The sequence below is a fragment of the Podarcis bocagei genome (genome assembly GCF_964188305.1).
Source record: "Podarcis bocagei genome assembly, chromosome: 13".
Lineage (NCBI taxonomy): Eukaryota > Metazoa > Chordata > Lepidosauria > Squamata > Lacertidae > Podarcis > Podarcis bocagei.
The window spans coordinates 36,387,011-36,397,124 of record NC_138138.1 but is presented as its reverse complement, the minus strand read 5'-3'; the positions used below and the strand labels follow the sequence as shown (position 1 = coordinate 36,397,124).

The window sequence follows — 10,114 nt, the reverse complement described above, 5'->3', positions numbered from 1 at the left end:
TCTTGCGAGGCATTCGTCTTGCGGGGCACCACTGTACTTGGCCGCAGCCCAGAATGTGGGCTGACTGGAGGGGAATGGAATGGAGTGTCGTTGTGGAGGGTGTTGCACACTGACTGGAGCAGTGAACAGGAGCACCCGTGCTACAAGATTTTGTTGCAGGTTTGACTTGTGAACTCTAGAGTTTGACCCTGTGCGGTCATTGAATGCAGTGTCTTTTTCTAAACCCTTTTTGTACTTCTGCAAACTTCAGTGTTCCTCCAAACCTGCTTATAGCTCCCTCTATCATTCTTGGCTGTGGACAGTGCTGTGTGGGCGTCAGCACTGAACATCAGAATAGAGAGAATGTTTTGAAGCCTTTGGTGGCAAAGGAGGTGCCATTTCCCCTTGTTCTTCAGTTCAATAATGGCAGGACCAGGCATGAATTATTTGTATAATTTGTACCGGACCCAGGATTTGCCTTTTGTAAATGCAGAATGTGGAATTAGGTGGGTGAAGGTTGCTTTGTTTTTGTAAGGTACATATGATGCTAGCCATTCACTGTCGTTAACAGAAGAGCCTTTGAAATACTGGACCTTTCTGCTTCCTTATTTCATCTTATAAAGGAACATCAAGGAAGGAGCTCTGGGCCGCATCAAAATATTGTTCCCCCACAGCTTCTAAAAGCTGCAGTCCAGATGGCGAAAGCTCTCGCCATGGGAATGATGGGGCAGCCTTCCTGCATGGTGGCTGCTGCTACAAATTGAAAGAGAAGGGGCTGAATGTGAAACAGAGCAGGAGGGGGAAAGTGCGTTCTGACTTTTTAATTGCTAGTTTGGAATCCTGGTTGGGGAAAACTGAGTCATAAGTTGTTCTGTGTCCATAGCTGCTGCTTCAATGCCAAGTGCTGAAAGCAAATGTTGGAAATGACTACCAAAGCTACTAGTCCACAAGCATGTTCAGTAGCTGTTCCACACATATGTATATGAGAGGCTGCTACTAGCCATACTGTATAAGGGTGTGGGGAAGAGGCATTCCAGAGCTTCCAGTACAGTGATACCTTGGTTTAAGAACAGCTTAGTTTATGACCAACTTGGATTAAGAACGTTGCAAACCTGGAAGTAGGTGTTTTGGTTTGTGAACTTTGCCTTGGAATAAGAACATGTTTTGCTTCCTGTTGAGTGTGTTCCATTTGTAAATAGAGTCCCTCGCTGCTATGGGAAAGCATGCCTTGGTTTAAGAATGCTTTGGTTTAAGAACGGACTTCCGGAACGGATTAAGTTCGTAAACCAAGGTACCACTGTAATTAGGCTCCAACCCCTCCTGCATCACCAGCACTTTAAAAACTTGGTAGGCCAGGAGGAGAAAGCTAAACCCTGAAAAATCTCAATGCTGCAAACCCTAACAAACCCCACAGCAATAGGGTCAGTTATTTACCAGGGAAAGGTCAAGAAAGAAAGAAAGAAAGAAAAAGAAAGAAAGAAAGAAAGAAAGAAAGAAAGAAAGAAAGAAAGAAAGAAAGAAAGAAACTTCCTGGCAAATCAGTTGGAGTGTATGATGATGATGCCAGAAAATATTTCAATCTGTGTTCATTTAATTTTATAAACAAACATACATAATGGAGCAATAGCAAAATATAGGTCAATTAACAACAGAGTTGGTGCAAGGCCAAAAACCAAATACAAAACCACCATTGGAAACAGAGCAACTGAACAAAGGAGAAATGCAGCCCCATGGAAAGAATACCATTATCCAAGATCAGTTACCATGAGTTTGAGCTGGGATAACATTGTTTTCTCTTTTTATTTATTAAATACAGCAATTCCACATTTCTCTAAATTTGTCAGGCCCCTTTGTTTTCCTTAATGCCTTCATCTTGTGTGTTATTTTTTTCCCCACTGACCACGTTTCTGGATACCAAACTTCCAATGAATTCAGCCTTTTGCTGCTTTCGTAGTGGTTGGCTGTAAGATTACCAAGTCTTTCAGCATAACTTTCCCCTTTGAGTCATCAAACATATATTTTCGTTATGGTGCTACAGGGACACTTGTTATTTTCACTACAACCGACTAAGCTGGCTACCACTCAGGAGTTCAAAAGGGCTGCAAATATTTGCACATCAAAAAGAGGCTGCAGCTGCCTGCAAAGTGAGGTTGCTGCTTTCTCCTCTCCTACCCCGATAGATGGCCTTTCCTGGTCAGTGCCCTTCCGACTTCCAGCCTACGTTCAGGAGAAGCCTTTGCCCTGTTGCACCAGTTGCGGCTCTCCGAGAGTGAAAAGGCTAAAAACTGACGGGCAGAGATCAGAGACAAGACATGGGAGCTTTGGGGTTCTCCATCATCATCATCACCCTCCTTTTCCTGGGAGCAGCAGGTCAGTTCCAGCTATCCAGGACTTAGGGCTGTCTCTACCATTAGGTAGAGCCAGGCGACCGCCTCAGGCAACAGAATGTTGGGGGCCGGGAATGGCAGCAATGTGTGGAAGGGCAGAGCTGTGCGTGCCACATCCTACGACCTGCTCTAGGTTGTCCTCAGTTAATGAGGTGTGGTGGAGGACAGTGTCCTATGGCCAGCACAGAAGTAATGCTCAACCGCCATTTTGGCTGTATTTTTGTTGTGGGAAATCTTGTCCTTTGCCCCAGGCAGAAAAAGTCTTGTTCAGGCCTTGGTCACTCCTTACTGACAATAATCTCTTTTTTGGTTGGCTGTTTCTGATAAATCCCTGTTCCTTAGGATTGCCATATTTCAAAAAGTAAAAACCAGGACACCCTAAAAGTTGTTATTGTTGTTTGGTTTTATATGTACCCTGCCCATCTGACTGCGATGCCCCAGCTACACTGGCTGACTTCCGACAAATTTGAAACCACAGTAAAACATCAAACATTAAAAACTTCCCTGTACATTAAAAACTTCACATGTCTTCTAAAGGTCACATAGTTGTTTATTTGCTTGACATCTGATGGGAGGGTGTTCCACAGGGTGGGTGTCACTACTGAGAAGGCCCTGTAACCTCACTTCTCGCAGTGAGGGAACTGCTAGAAGGCCCTCGGAGCTGGATCTCAGTGTCTGGGCTGAATGGTTAAGAAACTAGCTGTCATGTCTACTGCACTAGCTATAGTTTCTGAACGGTCTTCAAGGTAGCCTTACACATAGCACATTGCAGTAGTCTAACAGTTAGACTAGTCTAACTAACAGTTAGACTAGTCTAACTAGACTTAAGACTTCAGCTCTCTTTCCAAGATCTCTAGTCATTTCCAAGTAACGGGTGGATGCATCTTGTCTCTAGCACATTTTCACATGCACAAACACTAGAGGCCCAGTGCAGCCTGCCATTTCAGATGCTGCAGCTCCGGAAGTGTATTTTGTCAAGTTGATATTGTTTTGTAAAAGGAGGAGGTTCAGTGAGGTGTGGGGCAAGGGCAGCTGGCAGAGAGATAAGCAGGGCTGGCAAGCAAAGCGAGCAGGGCTGGCAGCACCTAGTGAATTGTATAGTCAAAGGGTCAAATAAGTAAAAAAACATGTCTTTTGCAGACAGGGAATACAGCAATAACTCGATCAAAGGGGATTATTTCATTTTCACAGATGTGCAGCAGCAGCAACATACACACCTCTCTGCCCCACCATGTCTCTATCTCACACACATGGTCTCCATTTTCTCTTGATTGTCTTGGTATTGGCTCAGCTCCTTTCTCCCTTTCTCACAGGGTCTGCTGGTGATAGTTTTGATCTCACAGATGCCTTGGCTGACCCAGAAACCCCCCAGAGCAACCAGCAATTAGGACGTGAGTAGAGACTGTGCAGAAGAATGTCAGTTGTTGTTGTTGTTTCCTCGAAAGAGAAGATTTTGCTGCTTTAACAGCCGTGGGCTTCCCCAACAAATAAACCTGGAAACTGTAGTTCCCCATCTTCTACTCAATAGACTCAAGATATTAACACCCTGGCCACTTTAAATTACTTTTGATAAACATCAGTTTCAATTGGATACCTACTGGGAACATTTGGATAGCATCTATCAATTTGTATGTGTAAATTAAGATGGATGTAGTGGTGCTTATTGTACAGTTAGTGTGAACTGACAGTGGTGTTTTATTTTTGCCTCCCCCCCCCATTTCTATTCCCCCCGCCCCACTTTTTATAAATTTGCAATAAACAGATAAAATAAATAAATACTATACCCTATGGAACTAGCAGAAATTGAAGAGGTCAAGGTTCTTCTAACATGGAGTGTAACTATCATGTAGCCGTGATTAAATGCATGGGATCTGTAAGAGGTGGGGGTGGGAAAGAAAGGTGGCAACTTTATGCAGAAAATTAAACTGTCACTGAGTTGAGGAGTATTCGGAATGAAAAGGAATGGTTTTGACTTGGGATGAGTCTTTCTGGCTTGCTTTCACCCTACCCAGAGTGTCAGAATGAGGCCCGGGACATTGTCTTCCTGATGGATGGTTCATCCAGCATGCGGGCATCAGAATTCATGCAACTGAAGGTGTTCATTAAGCTCGTAATGAAAAGCATTCCCCATAATGCGCAGGTCAGTAGGGGAAATGGGCAAGAGGGCATGGTGTCAGCTCCCAGAGTTGGTTTAAATGTTGGAAGATTCAAGACAAACGCTAGGATTCTTGCAATTTTCATGTGCCTTGCTGCCGGGCACATGCCGCTGGGGTAAAAGAGTAGGATTTTGTGGGGGAAAGAGCAGGCTGCACTGAACCTCAGCATGACCCCTTGTTCCTGATAAATTGAGTGGGGTTTGGCTGAGAAGCACAAGGGCTCACTGCCTCCAAGTCCCTTGGGAAGCCATTGCTCTGACCTTGCACACTTCACTCCACCGGGGGGGTGTAGGAGTTAATAACAAAGGATGTCGTGGCTGCATTCCTGGATACTTTGGGGTTACTGTTCAAGGGCAGCAAATTGTCAAATATTTAGTTAATTATTATACACGTATCACCATAAGGGGTTCCTATTTGGGTTTTCAGCCTGAGGCAGCAAAGCGCCTGTTCTCTATTTAACAAGAACAGTAACCAGACCTGAACTGGGAGAAATGATGAATGTAATCCAAAATGGGAAGAAGGCAGCTGGGTAGCCACTGGCCCCCAAACAAACTGATCCTGGCAGCTGTTAGCTGATTTAAGAATCAGGCTGCTCCTCCTGTCTGGCTCACCTGCTTAAATACAAATATCATAGAGGTTAAGAAGAGCCCTGCCTGGTCAGGCTAGTGGCCCGTCGAGTTTCTCGCATTCAGAGGAGGCATACTGCCTCCGACAGTGGACAGTAGAGCATAGCCATTGTGGCTAGTAGCCGTGTCCTCATTAATCTCTCTCTTTTCTCAGTTTGCCCTCCTGCAGTTCTCTAACCGCTTCGAAGAGCATTTTGACTTCAGACGCTTCAGCCGAGACCGGAATGCTGACCTCTTGATCAGTGGAATCAAACAGCTGGGAGGCGGCTCCCATACGGCCTCCGGGATCAGAAAAGTGGTGTGGGTATCTTTGCTCCCGTTCTCTCCCCCTCCTTCCCTGCCTCCTCTCCCCCCCCCCCCGTGTTGGTGCAGAAATTCAAACAGTGCTTTTCCTACCATGGAGATGCAGCAATAGTGAAACGCAGAATGCCTGTTGAGCCTGGGAAAGTGGGAACTTGGGCCTTCGTAGCTGTTACTTGCCACACTCACCGCCAGCCTTTCTCTCACCTCCCGCTTTTAGGAAAGAACTATTCACCACACAAAAAGGAGCTCGCCCCACAGCCAAGAAGTTCCTTGTGATAGTGACAGACGGGGAGAAAACGGGCGACCCTCTGGAGTATGCAGACATTGTTGAAGAGGCCAACAGAGCTGGAATCACACGCATTGCGGTTGGGGTGAGAACAAACTTACTGTATTTTTCGCTCTATAGGACGCACTTTTTCCCCTCCAAAAATGAAGGGGAAAACTGTGTGCGTCCTATGGGGTGAATGCAGGCTTTTGCTGAAGCGTGGAGAGCAAGAGGGGTCGGTGTGCACTGACCCCTCTCGCTCTCCACGCTTCAGGAAGCTATCAGCAAGCCTGGGGAGCCCGTGGGAGTTCCCGCAGGGCTCCCTAGGCTGCGGATAGCAGCCTGCTCCCCGGAGCGCGGGGCATGCCGAAGCAGAGCGCCCCGCGCTTTGGGCAGACATCCGCAGCCTAGGGAGCCCTGCGGGAAATCCCTGCACTAAGGCTTAGGAAGCAGAGCGCCCCGCGCTTCGGGCAGATATCCACGGCGGGGGGGGGATATTTCCCCCCCTTTATTCCCCCCCCCCCAAAAAAACTAGGTGCGTCCTATGGGCCGGTGCGTCCTATAGGGCGAAAAATACGGTAGCTGCCTATGTTACTTATTTAAGTTGCATGTTTCAAGGGCCAACCCTTCAGCTAAACTGGAACTCAGGGGGGAGGCAGCTTACAGTGACAGTACAAAAGCAACAAAACCTCAGGCTGGTGTACAAAACTAAAACCAGCAGCAGACTAAATGGGCAACTAGAGCAGATCAGCAACCATAAATACTAAAAGCTGCATGTTGCCCACCTCTTGCTTTACCTCATCTGTAAAATGGGAATAACTGTGGACCTGCGCTCAACTCACCTGTGGCTCCTAGAAGCTGTCAGCATGAGGCAGCAGCCACACCCCGGGAAAAGGCTTTGACTGGCCAGATATCTTTGGGAGAAGAAAAAGCTAAGGAGTTAACCCTACACAAATTCGGAGTGGAATCCCCAAGACGGTTGGATTGCGCCTTGTACGCCTCCTTTCATCAACTCTTGCAGCCAAGCTGGTGCCAAACATACGGTTCTGCTTTCCTTGGCCACGCCAGTGAGGCTGAGAGGGAGGCCTTGTTGTCTGGGCAGCCCAGGACCTCCGGACACACTGCGCAGGCTTGCGCCCCAGGGAGGTCACTTTGGTGCTGCTATTGCTGCAGTTTGACTCCATTGTTTCTCGAGGCAGATAGATGCCAGCAGGAATGGAGGAAAACATACCCCAAAACTATAAAGCATTTTTGCCAGATTTCAGAGTGATCAAGCTAACCTATCCACCCCTGTGTTGTATATGAGAAAAGGCTCATACATGTCCTTTGGAGGGAGTTGGGGCTTTCCCTTCCTCCAGCACAGACCTCTCAAGGTGTGCCCAGGTTGCAGGTGTAGATTCACCATTAACTCACCCCGAACCCACAGAGCCTCTGTCTGGGAGAGACTGATACGCAACTAGTAGTTTTTGCAAACTGGGCAGGTCCCAATGGCCACCACAGTTGTTTTCCAGGTGGCTTTGTGGTCGGCAGCACACCTATTACCTGAGTCCTCTGTGTGGCGGTTCCCCTCAGCTCTCCTCTCCCTGTTTACTTGAGACTGTCCCCATTTTCTAAGACCTCTCTTTGGTATAAAAGAGCCCACGAGCTCCCCAGGCAGAAGGCCACAGGAAACACAAATTCTCTGGGGCCTTACTTGTAAGCAGCCATCCCTGAACCCTAAAGGGCACCGTGCAGTGAGCACCCCACCCTTTTGGAAGTGCAGGGTCATATTTTGAACATGACAGCATACGGATAGACAATTATGGTTTTCTAGTGCATCTTTAAACAAAACCACAAACACCGTCTTAGCTTTTAAGTCAGCAGAGTAAATGAATGTGGCGGATTAAATGACTACAGCATCCAGCAGGCATGACAGAGCCTTCTGCAGGGGCCCAAGGAGGGAGAGGGACACAGGAAGTGATGCACATGGCGCATTACAACCACCCGCCTCTTTCCATCTGTGGAAGCTTGGAGGCGATGCGTTCTGGGCCATGCTGTCCACTCTTTGCCGTGTCACTGGGGGAAAGGCCTGAGCTTTGGTGAAACCCGCCGTTCCTCTTTCGTGTCTGCCTCACACCACATCCAAAGTGCAGCACAAACTGCCTCTTGGTGACTTTTGTTTCTCCTGGAAGGTTGGCCTGGGATTCACAAGTACAACTGCCCAACGTGAGCTCCATACCATGGCCTCCCACCCGCCCACAGAGCATGTCATTGTCGTAAGACACTTTTCAGGCCTCCAGGACTCCCAGGCGGAGCTGAAAGAAAAGATTTGCACCAGCCACGGTACTGGGATTAGGGGACTATGGGGAAGGGGAAGGGTGGGGGGAAGCAGCAACCTGTGAATTTGGGGGGGGGGGTCTGGAAAAGACCTTGTATATTCTGCATAACTGTGGATATTGATATTTATTTTTTAAATGTACACGTCATGTAAATAATTTTGTGTTTCTACATTACATAACAAATCTGTGGAACTTGCTGCCACAAGATGGGGGTGAGGGCCACACTTAAACACCTTCAAAATGGAACTGAGTAAATGCAAAGAGGATTGAGGATGAATCGGTGCCAATCAACTGTGGGAAATGTTGATTTTTTGATATTTTATGGTGTTTTTATATTTTGCCAGCAGCCGCTCAGAGTGGCTGGAGCAACCCAATCAGATGGGTGGCATATAAACAATAGAATTATTATTATAATAAATTATTATGATAGCTAAACGGAGTCTCCATCAGCGGAGGCTGATCCTGGTCCATTAGGGCAAATGGGGCACTGCCCCACAAACCTCTGCCTGCCGTCAGCCAGCCTCCAGTTGCCTGCCTGCTTACTTCCACCCAGTCCACTGCCTCCTCCTTAGTCTCAGTGTTGGACCTTGTAAGTAGGCAGGAGGAAGAGGAGGCAGGCTCTGCCTCTTAGTGGCTCTGACTCCACTTACTATTGGCCTCTCTGCCTTCCATCCTGCCAGTTCCAGTGGGTACCACTCACCATCCATCGCCATGTTGTATGGGCAAAACACCACCAGGAGGAGGTGTGGGGTTGTTAGAAGAGAGATCGCTTTCACATCCTGCTTGGAAGTTTGCTGGAGGCATGTGCTTGGCCACTGAGAGGAAGAAGGTGCTGGACTAAATGGACCTTTGGCCTAATCTGTAATATGTGTGTTATAATCTGATCATCACAAGATTTCTAACCATGCTAACCATGCAATGAAACCACATACAAAGGAGAGAAGGGGATATATCAAACAGCACAAACTTATGAGTGGTCGTTTTTTGTTTTTAAGCAGCCTTTCATAGCTGCTAATTATAATTAGAATTATACCCTGCCCATCTGGCTGTGTTGCCCCAGCCACTCTGGGCGGGTTCCAGCACATATAAAAACATACTAAAACATCAAACTTTAAAAACTTTCTGATACAGCACTGCCTTCAGATGTCAAAGTTGTATGGTTATTTATCTCCTTGGCATCTGATGGGAGGGCATTCCCATGTGAGAAAGGCAGAAATTCAGCCATATTGCATCTCCTGCCCCAAGCAGGGATTGGGATTTTGAAAGCTGGTTATTTTTTGCTATTGCTCCGCTGCTAAAAGACACAGCGGCCCTGACTTCTGAAGACGGGGTGAATCTGGGATTGTGAGGCAGGGCTTCTGGATTCAGTGGAGGTGGGGCAGAAGAGGCTTCAACGCCAACGCTTCTGAATTTATGTATTAAGCACTAGAAGATGGCAGTCGACCAAGGATGCGGCAACAACTACGTAATGGGAAATGGTGCTGTGTTTCTCTGTAGGTGCAGCTGCTCCACGGCCTACGGTGGTGCCCCAGCCCTTGAACACCTGCTCAGATCCCCAGGTGCTGCAGAAATTGGAGCGAGTGCTCAGTGGCCTCGATCAGGTGAACACCAAACTGAATGCGCTGGCTGCCAAGCAGGGAAAATGTGGCTAGGGTTCTCAACGCCTGAGATGGGCAGTGGATGGAGGGTTCAGGAAGGAAGGGGAGAGAAGGACAAAGAAGATTGAAGGGGCAGAACGTCAGATCCTGGAACATGGAGGTCCTTCCTCAGGCGCATAGCTTTTTAATCTGGTTTCTTATAGGGTGCAGAAGTCAATAAAGCTGCCTGCTCACCAGCTGGGTCCCTGCTGTTTCTTACTTAAATTGACTCCACATCAGTGCCCAATAGGCTGCTAGAGCTCTTTGGGGGTGCACAAAAATCACCTGTTTCTAATGTTGTGACACTGCTGTCCCTGCAAGATCAAACATGGGAGAATATCTTTCTCACATCGCGGCACAAAGGTGTGTGAATCTTTTCGCCCTTCCTCCTCACTTCTCCCTCCCTCTGGACACTTTGAGTACTGTACTTGTGTTGCGTAAAG

At 47.6% G+C, this 10,114-nt stretch overlaps 1 protein-coding gene across 1 annotated transcript; it reads left to right on the top strand.

Moving 5' to 3' along the window:
• The first annotated feature begins 2,206 nt into the window (after window positions 1–2,206).
• Window positions 2,207–9,868, top strand: LOC308572735 (integrin alpha-M-like). Its single transcript, XM_081169100.1, has 7 exons — window positions 2,207–2,349; window positions 3,680–3,757; window positions 4,379–4,506; window positions 5,303–5,448; window positions 5,669–5,822; window positions 7,888–8,038; window positions 9,532–9,868. The coding sequence occupies exons 1-7, from the start codon at window positions 2,292–2,294 to the stop codon at window positions 9,684–9,686; spliced, it is 870 nt and encodes a 289-aa protein (XP_081025226.1). The 5' UTR covers window positions 2,207–2,291; the 3' UTR covers window positions 9,687–9,868.
• The last annotated feature ends 246 nt before the right edge of the window (window positions 9,869–10,114 follow it).

Bases quoted from the DNA above. Each gene is read 5' to 3' on its own strand.
- LOC308572735 (XM_081169100.1), top strand. From the start codon at position 2,292: ATGGGAGCTTTGGGGTTCTCCATCATCATCATCACCCTCCTTTTCCTG. The intron at 3,758-4,378 runs GTGAGTAGAGAC...CACCCTACCCAG, and splicing joins GAGCAACCAGCAATTAGGAC to AGTGTCAGAATGAGGCCCGG. The intron at 5,823-7,887 runs GTGAGAACAAAC...TTCTCCTGGAAG, and splicing joins TCACACGCATTGCGGTTGGG to GTTGGCCTGGGATTCACAAG.